General features: G+C 41.0%; 2 protein-coding genes across 5 annotated transcripts in view; one reads left to right on the top strand and one right to left on the bottom strand.

Moving 5' to 3' along the window:
• ANKRD40 (ankyrin repeat domain 40) overlaps positions 1-383 on the bottom strand; it is a 9,240-nt gene extending 8,857 nt beyond the window's left edge. The window contains exon 1 of the mRNA XM_057379399.1: positions 37-383. Coding sequence (XP_057235382.1) covers positions 37-200 — 164 coding nt within the window. The 5' untranslated portion in view covers positions 201-383. The remainder of the gene's footprint in view (positions 1-36) is intronic.
• Positions 384-3,033: 2,650 nt separating this feature from the next.
• On the top strand, positions 3,034-22,357 carry LUC7L3 (LUC7 like 3 pre-mRNA splicing factor). Of its 4 annotated transcripts, XM_057379395.1 has the most exons (12): positions 3,034-3,248; positions 9,882-9,948; positions 10,942-10,981; positions 11,216-11,360; positions 12,374-12,448; positions 12,536-12,640; positions 13,731-13,892; positions 14,348-14,631; positions 15,167-15,327; positions 20,144-20,284; positions 20,390-20,495; positions 21,820-22,357. In XM_057379395.1, exons 1-12 carry the CDS (start codon positions 3,150-3,152, stop codon positions 21,830-21,832), a joined length of 1,398 nt encoding a protein of 465 aa, XP_057235378.1. In that variant the 5' UTR covers positions 3,034-3,149; the 3' UTR covers positions 21,833-22,357. The 4 variants fall into 4 exon arrangements, with proteins under 4 accessions (XP_057235378.1, XP_057235377.1, XP_057235380.1 ...); XM_057379394.1 differs by having other exon boundaries at positions 20,390-22,357; XM_057379396.1 differs by lacking the exon at positions 20,390-20,495 and having other exon boundaries at positions 3,036-3,248; positions 20,144-20,337.
• The last annotated feature ends 374 nt before the right edge of the window (positions 22,358-22,731 follow it).

Here is a 22,731-nt window from a genome sequence, read left to right as displayed (position 1 = left end):
GGAGCCGCGGCGTTCGGGGCGGAGGACAGCCCTTACCATCCGTTCACTTCGTTCTGCGAGTTGAGGCCGACCCCCAGCTCCACCAGCCGCCGCACCTCCTCCGCATCACCGAGCGCCGCCGCCTCCCTCAGCCGCTCCTGCCGCTCCCGCTCCGCCATCTCCCCGCATCCACCGCCCGCCTCCCGCATCTCCTCCCGCATCGGCCCCGCGGGGCTCCGGCTCGGCACGGCTCGGCACGGCACGGCTCGGCTCGGCTCGGCACGGGGGACGCTATTGCCGGTGACAACCCGGCCCTCACAGCCGGTTCCGGGGCGCGGCCGCTGCCCGGGCACCGGCGGGACGCGGCCGTGCCGGGCAGATGTTGTTTAATGGGCATAGAAATGCGCAAATGCTGTGTCCTGTTCCGCTGGTTGTTTTTGCGGGCTCTCGGTTTATCGTAGAGTGAGTTACGGAATTATGTTAAGGGTTGGGAGGGACCTTAAAGATCATTCGTTCCACCCCCCTGCCATGGTAGGGACACTCTTCACTCTTCACTCTTCACTCTTCACTCTTCACTCTTCACTCTTCACTCAGAGCCCCATCCAGCCTGGCACTGGACACTTCCAGAGATGGCTCATATTTCTAGCTCACTGAGTTTGTGATAGTTTAATTAAGATTAAATTAATCCATGCTTTTACTTAGGTTAAGGATGGAAGAACTTTATTATAATGGCTGTTCTGCAATAACCTGCTGCCATGCAATAACCTGCTGCTAAAGAGGCTAAATAGAGGGATTCAGAAAAATTGGATTTGCCTGGTGAGTGCATGAASGGAGGTACTGAGGAGATTTTTAAGATTATGATGATTTGGGTTGGGAGGGACCAAAGGTCRTCCAKTTGCAAGCCCCTGCCATGGGCAGASACACCTTCCASTAGATCAGGTTGCTCCAAGCSCTGTCCAACCTGGTCTTGGACACTTCCAGGGATGGGGCATCCCATTATTTTGCCTAGGAAACTCTCATCATCTTTGTGCATTCTCAGTAGAATCAACTAATCCCTAAAAATCTAAATAAATCCATAAATAAAGTTCAGTATCCGTCTGCAAATCAATTGGAAAGATTATAGGTAATTCTTRCCTTTTGCATGGCTTGGTTTGAAAATCTGGTTCTGATCGTTGTGGATTTGTCCTAAACCAAGTTACAGAACACTCAGTAAAGATTTTACCACTGTAAAAAGTCAAAATAATAATTTCAAACTTCAGTCTGACTTCCGTATTCCAGCTTGCTCTGCGCAGCCACGGCAGCATGCCAAGGAATTCTGCAGTAGTCGGGCTCCAGCGTACCCATTTTCTTCAATGCAATCAGAGCATTACAAATAAACTGAAACAGCCCAGTTCTGCCCCAATTCCCAGCACTAACACCCGCCTTCCTTCCCGCCCCCAAGCCCAGACTGCAGGATATTGACTGAAAATTCATATGGCTTGCATTGATTTCAATTACACTCTTCTAACAGTTCCAGTGGGTTTTTTTAATCATTACAAAATTGGAAAGCTTGAAAGAAGCTTTTGGTACCTCACAGTGCTGCGTAACGGAGAGATTTCCAAAAGGAAATTCTGCAGGTGCTTGCATGAAGCTCTCAGTGATGCTGAACAAAGTCGCTGTGAGTCCAAGTGGATGGTTCAGGATGAATATTGACTTCAAGCCTTTCAAAAATGTAATTAAAATTTTAATTAATTGTATGGACTTAGGATGTTCAAAACGATATCGAGAAAATTTGAAATAGTTGACAATGGTATGTGAAATTCAGTATACGTAGGGTACAAAGTTACATCTAGAAAGGAAAACAAAATGGGCTGGTTCCGAGGTTAAAGAGTAAGATTTATGTTACATATGAAGGACTTCTATTCTCCTTTAACATGCCAAGCATGGGGAGAGGCTTCTTTTGGAAGTGGTGGAGTCATCATCCTTGGAAGTGTTAAAAAAATGTGTGGATATGACATTTGAGGACAGGGTTTATTGGAGGACCTGGTGAGTGTGGTGATGGTATCTTAGACGCTTTTTCCAACCCTAACAATCCTACAATTCCATGAATTCCTAAGGGAATACCCGCAGCTGGAGGCACTCAGCACCGGGATTCAGTAGCTGTGCACCAGGACTGCTTTGGGTGACTTTATCCCTGCCAGAGTGCAGAAGGGACCATGATACCCCTCCAGCTGTGCCCATGCCTGTGTCCTCACCCTCCAGCCACGACCAGCAWGGCCACCAGAGCTGGGTGTCTGGGCCGTGTCCCTGTGCCTGGACACCGCACTGGACTGGACACTGTCAGGTTACTGTCCGCTGTGACACCACGGCGAGCTGGACACTGTCATGACACCTCAGTGGGGCGAACACGGTTTGCCATGACCCCTCACCAGGGTGAACACGGTTTGCCATGACACCTCAGTGGGGCGAACACGGTTTGCGATGACACCTCACCAGGGTGAACACGGTTTGCCATGACCCATGACACCTCAGTGGGGTGAACGCGGTTTGCCATGACACCTCACCAGGGTGAACACGGTTTGCCATGACACCTCAGTGCGGTGAACACGGTTTGCCATGACACCTCAGTGGAGTGGACATGGTTTGCCATGACCCATGACCCCTCAGTGGGGCGGACACGGTTTGCCATGACCCCTCACCAGGGTGAACACGGTTTGCCATGACACCTCAGTGGGGCGGGCACGGTTTGCCATGACACCTCAGTGGGGCGGACACGGTTTGCCATGATCCATGACACCTCAGTGGGGCGGACATGGTTTGCCATGACACCTCACCAGGGTGAACACGGTTTGCCATGACCCCTCAGTGGGGCGGACATGGTTTGCCATGACACTTCACCAGGGTGGGCAGCACCGTGTGGCCCCCGCCGCCCCTCAGGCGCGGTTTCAGTGGCGGTTCCCCGTTGCGGTACGAGCCAGAACTAGCCCTTCGTGCCCGTTCTGGGCCGCACCGCGGGGCCGTGAGGGATCGGAGCAGGAGCGGGAGCGGAGCGCGGCGGGCCCGGCCCGCGCGGTGCATTGTGGGCAGGGCCAGCGCCGCCGCCATTTTGTCTCTGTCAGGCGCGGCGCGGGCAGTCGGGGCGAGGCGGCCGAACCGGTGTCTGGCGAGGGGGATTCGGCCCGCAGCTCAAGATGATATCGGCCGCCCAGCTCCTCGATGAGCTCATGGGCCGGGACAGGAACCTGGCCCCGGATGAAAAGCGCAGCAACGTGCGGTGGGACCACGAGAGCGTGAGTGCAGCGGGGCCGCCTCTCTCCTYCCTTCTTCGCGGCTCTCCCACACTGCGTGGGGCCGGGGGTTCGTCGGAGCGACRTGGGCGGCTTCTCCTGGCCGGGGACAACCGCGGGGAAGGGGGAAAGGGGAAGGGGTGAGGTGCCGGCCRGGGCGGGGGGTTCCGCGTGGTTTGTCGGGTGCGGGCCGGGCCCTCCTTGCCGGGCCCTGCATGGCGGCCTGGGGCGGGCCGAGCCCGGCCGTGCGCGGGAACCGCGCCGARCCCTCGCCGAGAAAGAGGAGGAGGATCCCGACACAGCCGGGCTGTTGTTGGGCTGCAGGAGGGACAGCCCCGCTGTTTGGGTGTCGGCCGAGGCAGGCTGTGCCCGCCAGGGCTGCCGTTAACGGGAACGGGGGTTTCCAGAGGGCCGGTGGTGGCGGAGATCTCCCGCAGGGTAACACAGAAACAAGGCGGGGAGGCAGCGGGGTTAAAGGAATTCAGCACTTTGGAGTAGAAGCTGCTGGCTTGCACCAAGCGGGACGAGACAGATGTTCTAGTTAGGAAGATAAATGTCTCTGGATCTCTTCCTGAGGGTGGTGTTTGGGGAGGAAATAGAAGGGCACGCGTACCGACTTCAGTGTCTGCAGGTTGTACTACAARGAAAAACCATACGACTTTTGAAACTGAGGATTTGGTTAGGAAAAGCTTGATTCTTTTCYTTTTTCCTCATTCAGAGGAATCTCYTTGGGAGGGGGATAMTAACCTAAGTAAGACCGTTGTTTAGCTGTACCTGCGTACTTTCGTTAATATGATGTTCATTCATTTTCTGCAATGAGTAGCCCAAACAAGACGTCTGTATTATTATTATTATAATTGTTGTTGTTGTTATWACTATTATTATTATTATTACTTTGAAGCTCGAGTTCTCCACTGGTTGAACTCGAATGATGACTTACTTTCGGCCATAATAGTCGAATTGTAAGTGATTTCAGGAAAACGAAGTGGTAGCTACAAAGTTTATAACAGTTGCTGGTTTGGGACAGATGAACACTGATGAATTCTTATACTTTGTTTTTTCTCCATTCATTATGTGTTATTTGAGTTGTGGCACATGTTAAAWGGAAGTGTCACAGTAATTTATCACCTATGTGACAGGAACTTCTCTGGTTTAAGCGTTACAAAGCATTTGGCTCCTCCCCCTTTAACACTTGCTTGAGATATTCTTAAATTGGGAGGAGGGAGAAGTGCTTGGGTTTGGCTGTTCTAGATTGAATCTTAATCAAAGAGGCGATTTCATATTTTTATATGGGAGTTWGGTCATTATAAAGGAGGATAATACTTATTTGAATTGGTTGAATTTGCATGAGATAAGGACCATTACCTCTCTTGCCTTAGATTTTGCCAATGTGAGGAACAATTTGCTCCTATGAAAAATGCTGCTTTACAGATAAACAGTGCTTTGTCAGGATGATATTGTGAATTCAGGAGGTTTTCATTACCACCTTTATGTAGTTCTAGACTTATTTTATTAAGAAAGTACCATTATTCAAGTTTGGTACTCAATTTGGTATTAAATATTTCTCTTCAATTGTGAACTCAAAATATGGAGGAGTTATATGAAACTTAGGAAATACAAAKTGAATGGCTTGAGCCATGGTGTTGGTCCAGATAGGACACATAAGGGGATTGGTTTGATTTATTCGTTAAAGTGAGAAAGACTTTTTTCTTAGWTTTTAAATTTTTCTGCCCTCATTCACTGTTAAAAAGTTAGGATTATTTTCTTCATCTTCAGATGAGCGAATTACAGAATATTTTCCTTTTTTTTTCGCTTACAACTTTAGGCTGAAGGATTTGACTATAACGAAAGGACTCTGTCTCTAAGCTGTTCAGTTTTGTTGTTGTAGAAACCAGGCTTTGTCTCTCCTTCSCAGTCCTCTGACAGCTGGGAAAGTGAGAGCTGTCCTGTGTCTGAGAGCACTGGGAAAGCTACAGGTTTAGGGTTGAACCTTCAGTCCTGCAGGAACTGCTGCTATTTGCTTCTGCTTTTATTTATTACTAAAWGCAACCTTCCTGCAAGAAATGTTTCCCTAAGTTTCTATAGTCAACTGATGAGTTTATAAAAAACGAAAATTACTGCTTTTAAACATGTGTTTCAGTTTGACTTTCCTCATAACCTAAAGATTAAATTTGCAATGGTGACATTGAATGTTTTAAAAGACAGGAAATGCAAATAAGGTACGGATAGTCGCACTGCTTGACTGCTTTTCTGGTTTCCAGGTGAAATACGTGTGCTAATATAATTTCTTCTAAAATTAGACATAGATCAAGATGCAGCCTGCTCAGTGTCAGCATGTTGTGTTGATCCCAAAGTTTAGGATTTTGTGTCACATTTCATCAGTTTTGGATGTGGAAGATTCTCACAAGAAGCTCATCTGTATTTTGTTTATCATTTGGAAGTTGTATCCATGTGGCTATCAGGAACTGGAAAGTGAAATACAGGATGGGAGTGGAAGTGGAAGGTGTGGAAGCASTGTGTGATAGCTCAGTGTGTGATTTATTTGCAGTGCCAGTGAAACATATYGATCATGTATTGTAAAACCTTTTGTAGAGCTGAAGTTCTTACTTTAAAACTTTGACATGATTAAAACTTTTAATCTTTAAAGATCGTAATCCCACTTGGTGTATATGTCAGCATTATGGCATGTCCATGGGTGATCAGTCCTGGTTTTGGCATAAAGGGTTTGTTTTGTGTGCAGGAGGAAATTATTAGTATCATATATTTTAGTCTTTCTGCTTACTGTCATATTTGCAGACTAAGTATGTTTCTGGAACAGTCCCTTTATTGATTCGCACCTTCCTGCTTTAATATGCCACCTGCACAAAGCAAGTTCTTACAGAAGCAGCGATTGCATAAGAATTCTGAGGCTGTTCTGGAGCACAGGACAGCCCAGCATGGGCTGCCCGTGCTCCTGCAAAATTTGAAATTGTTATGTGTCTTCAAGGCAAATTCAGGGTTTTCAGAAATCAGAGAGGGGTGAAGAGCTGTTAGGGACAAATGACTGCAAGCAATTGTTTCTGATCATGCAGTTGCTCAGAATGTAGGTTCTGTATTCAGAGTATGATGTGATGGTTTTAGCTATTTATGATGTGTTGCACTTTTATTTTTATTATGCCAGTGACCTACATTGCTTTGCATCTAGGTAGAATTTAAGGACTTAATCCTCCAGGGGACAAGGGGAGAGGACTTAACGTTCCATTACTAATACTCTTCCAAAACAAATAACATTTGTCTTTAAGAGTGGGTTTGGGAGAAGGGCTGATGTTTGTTTGGGTTTGGGTGGGCGGGCATTGCTCATAAAATGTCTGCTGCATGTGAGCTTTAATGGGTTCAAAGAACCCAACTAGAGAAGGAATTTATAAGTTTTTGATGTGTATGCCACAATCTACAGGATTTTATTCTAAGCCTTTTCACTAGGAATTGTCTGCCTAAAGGAATTTGCTTACGTAATTGTTATTTACTGTTAGATGCTTCTCCATCAGTAAACAAATACCTTGCAGAAGAGAAACATGTTAATGTAGAAGGATTAATGATATAGAGCTGTCAATAGCTCCTTTATATGGGAAGACTTTGAACTGTTTCCCAAACTCCAGAAGAGCTTGTAATTCTTCCTGTTAAATTAGTGGACTTGGATCTAAAGGATGCCACTTCCCCACCTCCAAGAGATGTCAAGGATTAGTAAATTTGTGATGAAGAAATGGAAAATTCCAAGTGTCTCTGTTTGTTCTAGTGTCTTGTCAAAATGAGACCTCAGGGGCTTTGAGACACAAGCTGTGGCTGATACTGCAGCAACAGTTTGACAGTGACACTTCTCTGTTGCACCTTCTCGGTAGCAGAGTTATCAGAATAATTCTGCAGAAAGGAGTAAATGCCTGTTACCTTCCTTGGGAGTTATCGCTACCAAACTGCCAGTTGGTCTGTTCCTGCACTTATGGAATGTGTTTCCATATTATTTGTGATTAGTGCAGCGGCCTGATAAACTATGGATGAGTGATGCCAGTTGAAGCTTATCAGTCTCCTCTGTTTCAGTCCTTTAATGGCTCCGTGATGCTTCAGCCATTCCTTGACCCTTTCTCTTCTCACTCAGCATTAATTCAGATTGACTGGAAGTACAGTTGATGTTCAGTCTGGGCAGGCAGATGTTGCACTCTGAAGCTGAGCTGGAATGATACCTGCGAGTTTCTGCAGGATTCCAGCAAGTTGTATTTTCYGTTGAAGCAAACTCAGTTGAAGAGCATAATGAAATAGGTATGAGAGGGGAAGAAAACTGGTTCAGCCGCAGTGGTCTGAACCCCTCTGAAGTATTTCTCTGCAGGATGCTTCCTAGGACAGAATTGTCCAATAATTCACTGGGTGCCATCCTAGTGCCAGAGTGGCAGCATCTAGAGATGGCAGGATAAAATTTTGGCAGCTTTTTGGTGTGTGAGGATTTTGTCATTGTTTTGTTTTGTCATTTTATTTGTTTGATTGATTGATTAGGCTTGTGTTTGTCTGGGGGTTTTAATATATAAATAATTAATGTGGTGTGTGATGTGTTAAACCTCMTATTTTAGTATTGGTTACTGCAACTTTTGCCTATAACCRTCAGTTCATAMGAGGATTTTCCTAGTAGTGCTGTTYCATAATAATTGTAATCTTWCTGGTTTTCAGTGAGGTTGTGTGTTTGTGTTTTGTTTTGTTCAACATACTTTTAATTACTTTGCTTCTTTTGTTACTATTAGTTTCTAAACTGTTACAGGCCAGGTTGCYTAATTTTTGCATGATAGAAGATATTCTCCGACTTTTAACAGCATAATATGGTCAGACTGTTACTATTGTCTCTCTGTCTCTTAGAAAATTGTTTAATCCATCTCTGAATTTTTTAGGGCCTTTTCACTAATCCTGATACCTGTATGAGAAAATGGAAGAAAAAGAGAATGTATAGAGAAATTACATTTCTATGGACTGGTACTGGAGTCCATCCCAGAAACTGCCCCTTTGATACAACTTCATAGARAAACAAGGGATATTACAGCTTTCAGAGAAGAGCAGATTCTGAAACCAGATTTTGTCCAGTAACTTTCCCCTTGCTTCTGACAAGAAAAGAAAAATTGCCATTTCACATGTTTTCCTAACTATTCTTGGTAAATTGCTTCAGCTAGGTGCCAGTGTCCAAACCTGGATCATGRGAGAAGTATTCAAATTACATAATAAGAGATTKGTTTGTTTGTGTTTCTTGTCCACGGCTTGTTAATATAAGGCCTGATTGTTTTTCTGAATAATCTGTAAAGCAGTCAGTAGAGTTTTAACTTTGTAGCCTGCTTTGCAGTCTGGCAGTTAGCTTGGAAAAATAAATCAGGCTGATCTAATTTGATCAACAGCTGTCACAGGCAATTCAGTTAGGAGGTGGTGGCTGGGGTCTCTCTCCTCACCCCATTTGTTAAAATACTTCAAGTTGTATCTTGGGAGATAAGACACGGCTCGTCTTTGTGCACAGGATGTGTGAGAGGTTTGGAACTAGGCTGTAATGCAGACACAGTTATTAGATTTGCCAAATATTAGAAACGCATATAATATAGAGGGGGTGTGGTAGAATGTCCAGGCAGTCACATCTATGGGAAGGGTCTAGTGAAAAGTTAATTATTTAAGATTGTTTATGAAAGTTAGGGGTTCAAGTGTTTCTGATTTTATCCTTCTGGCTGTTTTGATAGTTACRTAGGAGATGTTTGTGTCATGAACTTCAGGAACCAACCAACTTGACTAGCTAWGCMCSTKCWCMYRKGWGMASGKGCWTAAACTTTTAAAAACAGCTGTTTTTATCACATTGTRTGTTAAGTATTTACTGACTAAACTAACATGTTGGGTTTTTTTACTTTCTGGTGGTTGTTTCTGTTATCATAAAAATAACCTGACTCAATAATTTAAAACGAGACTATTTGGAAACAAACCAAACCCTCTTTAGTTGGCAAGGAGCCAGGTTAAAATAATGTCTTCTCTGCCTGAAGAGCAATGTAAAGTGTCTTTGCCTGTCATTCTTAAAGTAGGGAGTTTTAAAAGCTTTGGAGTGGGAAAGCATCTGGATAGTTCTTCGTCTTGTAATTGCCACCAAAGTCCTTGGGGCAGAACCTGATGTTTGAGTGCAGGTGGTTCCAGTTCTCTGGACCAGTAGCTCTGAGGAGGTGAAGGCTCAACATAAAGTTGTTGCAGGCAATCAGAGGAACTTGTTCCATGCTTCCATGGCAGTCCTGCTCATCTCTTGTAGCTTTTCACAGTTAAAGAATTACACTGATACTTACTAAATAGCCCMRTCTGATCTCATTCCTTTGGACATAYCAAATGTGTATGAATTGATGATGCTTTCCTGTAATCTTAAATACATAGTAGTAAAATTAAGAAATAATACTATTGCARTGGAAAGGGCGATTTTTGATGGTTTGTCATCAAGATGCACTTYGTAGCACTTACTGCTGCCAAGATAGAGGGTGTGTCAAATTTTTAGAAATGTTATCATGTTCAGAGGAATCTTTATCACTGTATTTGAGAAACAGAAGCGATTACATAAAATTTTCAATTCAAGAAGCACAAAATGATGCCTGTTTCTTTCTTCTCTGTCAGGTTTGCAAATACTACCTTTGTGGCTTTTGCCCAGCTGAATTATTTACAAATACCCGTTCTGATTTAGGTAAGTTTATAAYTCTTGACATTTTTATTCACTTCTAAGTAATTACAGTTGAGCTTCTGTTTGCAAACTGTATTTTTATTGTTAATTGCTCTGTCAAAACACTTGAAAATTTTTTGTTTTTTCAATTCAAGGGTTACCAGTGATACAGTAAWAGTAATATTTATTTACAGTAAAGTAATATTTGTTCCAGATTCTACTTTGTCTTAAGTGAAAAAACTTCTTAAAACTTTTTCTTGGCAGTGTAAGGTAAATTACTGGGTGTGGGATACTTTTYTCCTGCACAAGTGTTGGTTTCTAGTTTGAGTTATTCTACCTGGGCAGGGTTTTAACCTATTTTTATGTGCGTGTGCATTATTGAGCTGCATTACTTTAGGGACTCACTCACTGTAACAGTTATTCTGAAGACCAGCTCTAAATTACTGATACCTTTCAAGAGATGTTTAGTGGACAGCATGTAGTCTGGAGATGGTAACTTAGCAAAACCAGACTTTTTGTCCTAGTGGTAATTTCTTAGTTGAAGAGTTTGAGAGTCTTTATGAACTATGGGCACATACCTCCTAATTTTACTCTGAAGATCAGTGTTTTAAGTAGCCAGTGTTTTGCAAAGAACACTGGAAGTCAGGAAGTGCCTAATGAAATTACCCTTTATGTTTAATTTTTCTTTTTTTTTTTCTTCCTTTTTTTTAAAGACTGCAGGTGTTTAAAACGTTACATTTTGTTTAGCTTTACTGATGTAAAACTTGATCTGGAAATTCTATTTCATATGAAGACTTTGTATGTAGAGTCTTTTTTGGCTTTATAATTATTTAATGATACTGGCATTCTTTAATGTATCTTTCAAGCTCCAAGCAAAGGAAGCAGAAAGGCAGAAGCATAAAAGTTCTTGTGAAATGTTTATAGCCCTGTTCTATCATGGTTCAYAAACAAATGCTGGTGAAATATGAATACAACATTTGGGAATGCAAACTTAAACTGTTTGTATTGTCTTCCTAGGTCCTTGTGAAAAAATCCACGATGAAAATCTACGCAAACAGTAAGTTTGTTGTTTGATATGTTTAAGCAAATAGAGTTTCTGGTATCTTTGAAATTTGTTAATAGCAACCCAAACATGACAAATTAACTGTTGTTTTATTTACGTAAACACTTATTTAAATGCGTAATATTCTCTTATTGTGAGCAAGAATTTATAATATTGTGTGGTTTTTGTTGCTTACTTTTCTTCTCTTATGGATTGATGTGAAGTTTCATTTTTAAAACCTTTTCTCAGGTATGAGAAGAGCTCTCGGTTTATGAAGGTGGGCTATGAGAGAGACTTCCTGCGCTATTTGCAGAGTTTGCTTGCGGAGGTGGAGCGCAGGATCCGGAGGGGCCATGCTCGTTTGGCACTGTCACAGAACCAGCAGTCTTCTGGGGTAAGTGCAACAGTGAGTCATTGAGCAGCTTTGCCTGTAGATAGCATCTTCAGGGGTCTCTTGACCTTATCTATTCAGGTGAAACTTACTGTTATGCAGAAGATKCCTGTTAAATTAAGTTTTTTCATCTGTTAGCCAGCAGATGCATCTGGCCCTAATGGATGAGCCMAGTGGCTCCACAGTCAGCAAGACCYCTTTGTGTTCTCASCATCTCTGTTTCCTCAGAATGAGTATCTGTTCTCTCCCTGTCAAGTGTTGTCTTTGCCCTGACAACCCAAGTTTACCTTGTCTCCATTGGTTGCATATTCCTCCCTCCTTGCGCTAGCAAGCTGTATCTTGTCCCCAGATGGATTTGGAGCAGTGCCTGCAGCCTGTGCTCTGTGAGTTTAGTGACTGCCAGGACAGCCTTGCTCCTTTCTGCTGCCCCACCTCACTGTTCTGTACAAAGTCCAGTTGCTTCAGAAGGAGCTATGGACARTATCCAGTCAAGGGAGATAATCACTTGTGGAGCTTAGCAAAGGTGGGAGGGAGACAATCAGTCTGTTCTGGCAGCCTGCAGAGAGGACACTGCTAACAAATGCATCTTTGAACTGAKATTCTTTTTGCATTTTGTGCTCAGAAGTTGAATTTCAAAGCCTGCCGAACTTCTAAGTCATACTTGAATGTCTGTGAAGATATGTAATAGGTGCATGGAAGTGTCAGAGTTTAAATTTAGGACTTTGAATTCAGTTTCTTACCTTTTATGGGCCAGGACCTTGAACATTTTTGTTGATTTGGGAAGAATTAGTGTGACTAGACTCAACAAGGGTGGAGTAAATCGAGGAGTGTTTTATGTTAGACTAGACTATTAATAGTAGCTTCTTGTGGGAGAAGAGGACGGGGGAAGTTATTCCCAAAGTGTGTCTGGAATATGAGAAGACATACATTTGTGTGTTTAAGCTATTTTAACAAAAGATGAAAAAAGAAACAAGCAAAGAAAAAAAAAAAACAACTCACTCTTGTTTTGTTTGCAGGGAGCAGGACCTACCGGTAAAAATGAAGAGAAGATTCAGGTGTTAACTGACAAAATTGATGTACTACTTCAACAGGTGAGGGGTTTTAACTCCTATAAGAGAGATCTCTTGCTCTTGTTACTTGGTCAGAAATGATACTTTAATTTTTTAATTGCCTTTTAGATTGAAGAACTAGGTTCAGAAGGAAAGGTGGAAGAGGCACAAGGAATGATGAAACTTGTTGAACAGTTAAAGGAAGAGAGAGAATTGCTGAGGTCTACAACTTCAGTAAGTAATGTGTTTGTTCTGTGAGACATTTCAAAATTTGGGGCACAGTGTGTTCTGAGTAACCTTGTCCTTCCACTGAAGGCATGCAAGGTCTGTGCAGAATTTATTAGAGACGAATAGGATACTGGAATGTGTTTAACCACCGTGTGGATTCAGCATTCTGCCTTGAGGGTGGGCTTCCTGCACAGAAATTATGATATTATTTACCCAGCAGTCCCAGAGGACAGCTTGCACCTTAATCTAGTTCAGATCTCAGTTAAACTTTGTCCTGTAGCCTCTGCAATAAAATTTCATGAACTACCAGTGTGACTGTTACAGAAAGCCCTTGAGTCAGGGCTGTGACTAGAGACAGGCATCTGTCTGATTCTGGGAGCTGCAGAAGCCAGAGGGAATGTSTTAAGTACAGTAAAAAGGAGCTTAAGTTTATAAATATTTTTTTTTTTTATTTTGGTGTTTAATGAAATGTTCAAATTGAGATTCTTGTTTTGCTTTTTAGGAGCTCTTAAATGTTGCAGACAGTAGGTTTATGTCCATACTATATGATTCATGGACATTGCACAGCAATAATCACCTGGGTTTATGTTGAAATTTCAGTGTATCTCTCATATGTCTGTTAAAACATTGGTTTAATTTGACCACCATATTTTTAAATAGAAGCCAGTATTTCTTTTTCTTTGTGGAATATTCTAGCCTTTTGATTCCTTGAGATATAGGCCGTGGTTGTTCTGCAGCTCCTGACCTTTCAGTAGATGCCAAAGAAATMATCTTAAAACTGAAAAAAAATCTTTAAAAAAAACTTCAAATGTTTAGTTTTTCTTATATTGTGAGGAAGCTGCAGATATGGCTATGTACATGTTATTACACTGAGGAATGATTCTGTGGTTTCTCAAGGATTCCTTCCTTGTGGGAGTGGGCATAGGTGGCCTCTTCTCCCTCTTTACTCTGGTGGGTGCAGTGCTCCAGAGACTAAGCAGGCAGATKTGATTTYAAAGCCTGRGGTTTGAAAACTGTAACATAGAGTTCTAAACCTCTTCACTGACTTCTGGCTAAAACTTTTCTTTTGCCTTATGAATATTTTTCTTTTTTTCAGACAATTGAGAGCTTTGCAGCCCAAGAAAAGCAAATGGAAGTTTGYGAAGTTTGTGGCGCCTTTTTAATTGTAGGAGATGCACAGTCCAGGGTAGATGACCACTTGATGGGAAARCAGCACATGGGTTATGCCAAAATAAAAGCTACTGTAGAAGATTTAAAAGTAAGTGCTTCCTCCTTTTATTGAACATGATAAAATTGCTTAGAGGCTTCCTATGGTACATAAAAGGCTGTCCAGTGGATTTTCTCAAGAGGGTGAAACACTCCAAAGAATGGAATCCTGCACTGCACATTAAGCACTGTGCTTTTACTGATGTGCTTTGTTGTGGTTACATTAGATATGGGCAAAGATGTCAATTCAGGTGGGAATTTTTAGGGCTTTTATAAAGTGCTRTAGTGTGGCCTCTGATCTTGTGAGAGTGACAAGCATAAAAAMGTTATACAAGACAAAGGATGCTTGTTTAGGGGATTTTAGGAAGTGCTGTTCTTTGTTTGGAAAATAACACTGAAATAGTTTGAAAGCTTAGGCTTTTACATCCTCAGAATCTGTAAGCTGAAGTATACCTAATGATTTGTCTTGAGTAATCTTCATTTCTTCCTGTGAACTTGTTTTTCAAGGAAAAGTTACGAAAAAGAACAGAAGAGCCTGACCGTGATGAAAGGTTGAAAAAAGAGAAGCTAGAACGGGAAGAGAGGGAGAAAGAGAGGGAACGGGAAAGAGAAGAGCGGGAAAGGAAGAGACGGCGTGAAGAGGAAGAAAAGGAAAAAGAGAGGGCTCGTGACAGAGAGAGGCGTAAAAGGAGCCGCTCACGGAGCAGGCACTCGAGCAGGACATCTGACAGGAGGTGCAGCCGCTCGCGAGACCACAAAAGGTCAAGAAGCAGAGAAMGAAGGCGAAGCAGGTATGCATGTGTCTGTSTRTGTGTCTTCTAAGCATTTTCATGTAASTTGCCAGAAGGTAAAAATCTCGTGGGGACTTGATCTGTCAGCCTGAGCCACATCACTGATTTGTTAACTTCACTTAGATATTATCTCTAAAGTAAAGACTCTTTACTGGTTCTAAGGATAAGCTGGTTTTTGCTGAGTGTTCACTATCTTTCCATTTTTGGAAGATGGCACCATTATGGTGGAACTGGTTTTATGAGGACCTTTCAGTAGACATGCTCCCAAAGAACAGGGTCTTGTTTCTTCCTTCAGGTAGTATTTATTTCATGGTGGGAGAAATTTTTAACCTGTATGTTAAATGTTCAAATAAATGAAGAGGGCAATATGAAGCCAGGTCTTATGTACTGATAAATATTTATATATAATATGTTAAAATTTGTTTTTTGCAGATAATCAGTGTATTAGAAAGGGCTACTGCTTTACTATGTTATATTCTGAGTTAGAAAATAACAGCTGAGATTTACATTTTTGAAATTATCTCTGAATGTTAAGGAGTCGTGACCGGAGAAGAAGCAGAAGCCACGATAGATCAGAAAGGAAACATAGGTCTCGTAGTAGGGACAGGAGACGGTCAAAAAGCCGGGATCGGAAATCCTACAAGCACAGAAGCAAAAGCAGAGAGAGAGAGCAAGACAGGAAATCAAAAGAAAAAGGTATGTTTGTGTAAAGACTGAGTTCCTAGCAAGTCTGAAACTAATCTTTCCTTAGCTAAGTCTCAAAAGCTCTTAGCCTTTCAGTGAGTGACTGAAAGTTCTTAGTACCAAATCAGGCCTGGTTTTATGAGCTGTGTGTGTTGCTGTWACCAATTTGACGCATTTTGTTCTTTCCAGTTATTGCACGTGTGCATATGTACACCCATTGTCCTTCTCTTACCTGTTGCCCTTTGTCTGCAGATGAAGTGGGCAAGGATTTTTATGTATTTTAAGACCTATTTACCTGTAATCATCATTTCCTAAGAGTGAAAGTCTTCTGTTCCTATCCTTATGGGATATTTGCAATTACCCTTTGCAGGTACATGTTTTATGGGAGATTGGTACCTGGCTTCTCACCTGTATCATCTATTACTTCTCAGCTTTATCATRTTTCCTTTATTACCTTTTTAACAGTGCTTTTACATTTTTTCCCAATCTGTAAATGCAATCCAAGATAAATACTACATAATCTCTCTAATGCTCTAAATGACAATTCATGCCTTCTCCCCATTCTCCTGCTATTCCCCCCACCTTTCTCCTTTATTTTTTGGTTTGGTTTTGTTTGTTGTTTAAATGAAGTGAGTTTTGCTTTGTCAGAATTCAAGTGAGTCTCAACAGAAAGCTGTGTTAGTCCATGGAATTCTTTTATAGCTGTTTATGCCATGTACCACAGCACTGATGGTGACTCACTGCTTCACCAGAGGYTGGAGCTCAGAAACTTTTCTTTAAGTAGGATTACAAAGAGCTACAGTGAGAACACTGCAGATCCAYATTTTGTGAGAAGATACTAATTCACTGTTATTGCTAAATTTCCCCCTTTAAAAGTCTTTTGAAACTTCGGGAGGAACGTAATACTTCTGGCTCTGGTGGGGAGCTGACTAATGTCCAGTCCGAAACAGCCACCCCACTTCATGGGCTGATCATCAGTAATGGATGAAACAATTGTGTTTCTAAGGTACTTTTGAGGTTCTCTGGAATGAAAGGTGCTCTGTGCATGTTTCTGGGTTGCATAGGCCTGTCTGCTTGACCCTTCTCCATATTTATCCAGCGGATTGGTTGCCAAAATGTTGGTAATGTTTCATGTATTTCTCTTCCCTGACTTCCTTGAACTGTTTCAATTATTCTGGTTTATACTGTGGGGCACCTTTAGTATTGATTCTTCTCTCATTTTCCTTTGCCCTGTAAGAGAGTGGGTTTTGCTGCTTGCTTGTTGGCAGTGGAACTGATGTGCAGGCTTTAAACTCAGATTCAGTGTTGTAGCCTGTATCTGTCCATTTGTTACTATTCCTGTCTGATACTGTGCCTTTTTTGCCTGCTTTATGAACAGATTTCTGRTACTTGGTGAAGAATGTCCTGTTCTTCTGAATGTGTGTATCTATGCATATAAATAACTGTTTTCTTATTTATTCAAATTTGATCTGGTTTTGAGCTTTTCAGTTCTTTCCTTAATCTTCCCATAAATAGAGGAGCTAGTGAACTTTCTTCAGCATCTCAAGTATTTTTAGTTTTAACTTGACTGATTTCCWTACTGGCTGTTTTATTTGCTGCTTGCTACTTTCTTCCACCAGAAATGAGAACAGTGAGGTGATGCTATGAGCTGCAGTGAAAATCCCACCTGGGAAAATCAATTACTTTTTTTGACTGTGCTGTCCTAACATTTGTAATAACACAAATAGGCCTTAGAGCAGGACTGTAATGCTGAAGAAGTTGTGGTTTTCCCTTTGTTGGGGAAATATTTTAACAGACAAGAAATATAAAAGAGGAGGGGAAGGCAGGAAAAAAAACAAACCCAGTAATAGTTAATAAGCAAATTGAATTTCTGTGCTGAAGCTGTAAGCACCATTGCATACTTGCAGTGTGGCACTGTAGTTAGGTAGTTCAATAGAGAGCTTTAGAGATTCATACATTTGAAGTGTGTGGCTTTTGCACAGTAGTGACTTAGAAGTTAAATCTTAACTTACTGCACTGGGAATCTTGGCTTCAGAATCTACTTGTCTTTATAGTCACTGCTGATYGGCAGTTGCAAAAGTAAGCAGTGAAGGATGAAGGCCTGGCTGTAACTGCTTATGGTAGTGGCTTTCATCTGGAAATCTCAGACTGCTTTATAAACATGAATATTAACCCAAAAAAAACCCCAAGGTGCAGTTGCCCAAAACTTGCATATAAGTACATTTTAAATAGTGCCACACTGAAACAGAAGTCCTGGCTTCTTGTTCACTAAAATTCTGTAGAAGACAGTAACCAAGGTAGTAAGAAAAAACGTATGTGTAGAAATAGGGGCACTTTGTGACTCAAGTTTCAGGGACAGGGATACYTTTGCTAAGGAAGGAGCCACCAGCCATAAACACCAGCTGAGCATTAGCTTAATATAAACCAGTAGAATGCAGCTACTCTTCAAGTAAACAAACTTCAGAGCAGATGGAATAAATAGGGGGTCTTAGTAAAAGGGGAATCGTTCTTGGTGTACCTTCATTTTATGAAGGGTTAGTACTGGAATGGGCCTSTAGACCACTGTAGCTTGGCTCTCTACCTTCCCTAATCTGGATTCTGATACTTTTATAAAAATAATTACGATCATGTTTTAATGTTAGTGATAAACCTCAGCAAATACTCCAGAACACCTCAGTAATAGTGGATATTGTGTTTGACTGATTTTGCATTTTCTGAACAGTAAAATGATCCACTTTGTCATGGTAAGAATTCTCACAAATCCATCTCAGTTGCCCACACAAACTCAAACAGAAAAATGTGCATGTGTTTAATCAGGAAGCAAAGTCAATATTATGTGATTATACCTAATAGATCACAGCTGAAATAATACACTCAGTTTCAACAACAAACTGGTTGTATGTGCTTTTGAAGAGAGAACTCCTTCTGATTAAAAATACAGTGRAGGAACATAATTTCTTGCAGATACTCCAGGGTTTGAAATTTCAGTTCAGTTAATGGACTATTTGTTGAATACACTTTTTCAGTTCTCCTTGGCAAACTGGAGGTTTGCTATGGTAAACCTATTTTATTGCTAAAATTTTTAGAAGAGTTCGATCTTACATACCACAGTTTAATAGTTTTTTTAACCTTAAACAAAATTATCCTTCCTGACCACATTCAAGACACAAACAAGACAGAACAAAACCCTGCACACTGCACATCCATAGGGCTATTAAGATCTACCATATCTACATAGGACAGAAGATAAGATTATTGGACTGACTACTAGTCCTCTGCGGGGAAACAAGACTACTATTCCTCAGTGGATCCACGTGTGCACCGGAGATACCTTTAAGACACAAAAAGAAGACTTTTTAACAAGGTTAGTTAGAGTGCAATCTACCTGCGGAGTTGCCAAACCGAGGGCAGACAGACCCAGACTGACTTAGTCCTTCAGTGAGCTGGGTGACGTTGCCGTGTGCTTTCTCCCAGCGCCCTGCACTGGATGTGCTGCTGCAGGTGAATCCTCACTACTGGTGGTCATTAGGCAGTTGCCCTCATTTCTCTGTGTGGGGGCTTTACCCCATCCTTTGGTAGTGTGTTTTAAAACACAGAAGTTGGGATGTTGCTGCTCTTTTAAAGCTTAATTTCTTGCTTTGTCTCCTGGAATATAAAAGTGTGTTATGCCAGTCTAGGTGATAACATTATTTAAAATAGCTTTTTCAGAGTGTTCGATCTGTGTGCTGCTGTGTTGGGGATATATCTATCTATTTATATTATTTATTTTGATTGCCCGGATAGCAGGGAATAATCAGAAAAAAGAGCATGAATGTTGTTCTGTATGATGACATCTGAGAGGTTGGTTTTTTGGATTTTTTTTTCTCTCCAAAGTGTCCTTACTGATCAAGGGTTGAATATTATGGTGTGAAATAATACAGCAAGAATTGGTATTTTTATTAAATTTGCAAATACTGAATTTACAGATGAGGCATGCAGCTCTAATATTGAATGTTTTTCTTCCCATGGAAATATTTTTACTTCTGGCTTCCTTCCTTCTTTGAAGATTATTGAGTTTTTAGAGTAGCAAATGCTTCAGTGAGCTTCCCAATTCATGATGAAATTGTGGGCTCCTTCCCCCACATCTTGCTATTTCTTTGCCRTTGAAAAAAGTGCTTTTTATGTCTTCCAAGCTGTCTCTCTGAGCCCTTTTAATGWGTTGTTTATAAATGACTGCTGTTTTTATGAAATTGAGAATTAACAGTGCTGACAAATGTGCAGCTTCAAATTTAATTTTGATTGTCGTTGTGATTCCCATCTTCAAAGCTGTCAGTGCTTAATATTGTTTCCCCAAGTATTTGATWGTTAGGGATTACTAGTTTTTAATTGGCAAGTATCAATTTCTTGGATAATGCAGTCAAGCTTGGCCCACCACTCTTTTCTGATTCTCTTTCAAGAACCATAATTAATGAGAGTTGTAAATCAGAGCAGGCCACATATCAGAAATCAAAACTTAGGGACCAGAAGTGTCCCATGATAAGTAAGGAAGCCATGCACCATAATTACATATTTGCTTAACTTCTTTACCCCCAGTTTGTGTATTTTGACAGAGAGCTGCCTCTGTTAGGAGGTCTGAACTTTCCTGTCTTCCCCACCCTGTACTGTCCCCTTTTACCTTTATTTTGTCCCCTCTCCATTCCAGCATGRTAGTCTGAAGCCTATTTCTGTAACTTTTTGAGTATTATTGCTGTAGAAAATAATTGTGCCATTTTGTATGCAATATATATCTCACATGTGCAATGTTTGTTTTTACTTTGAAATCCATGGTCAATGTCTTCTTTCATGGCAGAAAAGAGGGGATCTGATGATAAAAAAAGTAGTGTGAAGTCCAGTAGTCGAGAAAAACAGAGTGAAGACACAAATACAGACTCGAAGGAGAGTGAGACTAAGAATGAGGTCAATGGGACCAAYGAAGACATAAAATCTGAAGGTGACACTCAGTCCAATTAAAACTGATCTGATATGACCTCAGATCAGACAGAGGTAAGTGCATTATTTCAAACTTTGATTAGGGCTTTTTGTTACTGTTTAACAGTGCAGCGTAAGTATGCACAGATGAAGATGGAACTAAGTCAAGTAAGAAGACAAACTAAAGCAACTTCTGAAGGAAATGACAGTGTAGTCCTGCAAAACATTTTGAGGTACATCGTTTTGTCTCAGCTATTTTGTAGCAGACTTGTGCCCCCATTAGTGTGCCTCTTTGGGACATATTTGTAATATAGTCACCATAGAAAAATTAATTATCCTTTTTTTATTTTTAGGGATTTTGTTATCGTTTTTTTAAAAAAGTTGAACTGTTTTTGTATTTAAGTCCATATTGTGTTGGTACTTCAGCAGAAACTTTTGCTTAAATACTTAATATTTGAGGCACATGTTGGACTACTTTGTTTTCATATAAACTGCTAGTATTTCTTTGTCAAGGATGTTTCTAGTTTTTTTGCTTTATTGCCTTGCATTCTAATGCAGTTTGTTCTGTAACTCGAGAGCCAGTAGCATTGGATTGATGGAAGTGTAGGGTTTATGAATTATTGCAGCTGACTACCATACCTCACACAGCGTTGGTGTTGTGAGCGGCCCATGAAAAGCCAAATTAAAAATCAAGGATTCAGTCAAACTAAGCAGGTACTCATGCCAGGTACTCCTTTCTCTACCCACATCCATGTTTGAATGCTGTTGCCTGTAATCTTTAAGCTTACTGTTGTGTTTTTGATTTTGAAGCTAGTGAAAAGGACTTTTTGTGTATTGTGTGACTACTGTAAATCTGATGTTAACAGAATGGAATTTTCTTTCAACTGTGTGTAGGGATGCAGTGCTGCCCAGAATTAGATATCTTTAAAGAGTTTAAAATGCAATAAACACTACATAATATTCGCCTTGTTACTTTCAATGCAATTCAAGTCTTTAAGAGGTATGTGCTTAATATTTCCTACTGTGTAGGAGACTTTGCAGTCAGCCATAGCACAGAGCAGTGGAATGGCTGGTAACAGGCTTGTAAGGTAGATGTAAATGCAGAGACAGATGCCACCAAATGATGACAGTGTTGATGGCAGGAATGTATGCTGGAAACTGTTTGTGGGAAATGAAGCAGCTAAACAATAGGCAGTACAATATTGAAAGGAAAACTTGAAGTTTTTTCCCCACTCTTGACATAGCTTTCTTACAGAAGGTCTTTAGTTGTATTCCTGAAATAAGGAACTAACAGTGGAGAGGACAGCTGATAAATGAGCTTCTTGCAACATAATTTGTTACTGTAGTTGCATTGTGTATGCTAGGAATTCTTAAACATTTAATGTTGATATTAAACCATTAATGCTACATCATTGCTTCTAAAGCCAGTCATGTTCAATGGTGATGTTTTTGTAGAGTTGGGATGACAGCTAACAACTGGGCCAATGTATAGGAATGGTAAACAAAATGCACCTAATGCTGTCTAATCGTCTGTTCTCCCAAAATTTTGCATTATAGGACTACTACGTGAAGAGTCTGCGAAGACAGTGGAAGACAGCTTAAACTGAAGATCTGCTTTAAAATGAGGTGAAAGAAAGCTGTAGTGGCGTAGAAAAATATAAAAGTTGAGTTAGAAATTTTTTTTATAAAATTTAATTCAGGACTGGTGTTTCCTCCCAGAGTTCAGAAAGATGTGTTGATAATAGCACATACGCTACTGAGAATATAAGTCCTGTATACTTTTTTTTTTCTTTAAGACTTTTTAAGATAAGAAACCAACATAACCTGAACACATGGCTTGCTCAGTGTTTAATTGCAAGTTTTCATTCTTGGACTTTAAAACACAAGGATAAATGTTTAGTATTTGTGTGAATYGAACTAAAATGAATCCCATTTTTACAACTAAGCTATTCCTAGCTTCTTGATATACRAGAAATGGAAATAAAGTATCTTTGAATTTCTGTTACAAATTTGATTGTCTCTGTCATTGAACGTTTAATATTCAGTAAGTTTCTTTCCTAATAAATGACTCATGTCTTCAAGCTTAGTCCATTAAYTTGGATGCTTAGTTATTCTGTGCTGTTTGTGGGTTTGGGGTTTTTTGGTGCTATCAGGATTTAATTTCAAGCACACTTTTTCAGCAGTTAGATGCTGTTGGGTTCAACATACCCCAAAAAGCAGCTTTTGCTGCTGTTGGTTAAGAAGTTACAGAAATCTTGCAATAAAAATGTAGGTATTAAGTCTTTATAAAACCGTTCAGCTTTGACAGCATTATCAGAGAGATGCCGGTGCTGAGACTGRCATTCAGACTGCCTCATTATTTTCATTGCAGTATTGGTTTGGGATATTGATTAACAACCATGTGCAGTTGGTCAGAACAGACACACAGGCAGGCAGTCTGATGGTTCCCGGTGAAGCTGTAGTGCCTCC

This window comes from Malurus melanocephalus, unplaced genomic scaffold (genome assembly GCF_030028575.1).
Source record: "Malurus melanocephalus ecotype Western Australia unplaced genomic scaffold, MMel_1.1 scaffold_403, whole genome shotgun sequence".
NCBI lineage: Eukaryota > Metazoa > Chordata > Aves > Passeriformes > Maluridae > Malurus > Malurus melanocephalus.
The sequence above is the reverse complement of the archived record's forward strand: the minus strand, read 5'-3'. Positions and strand labels throughout refer to the sequence as shown.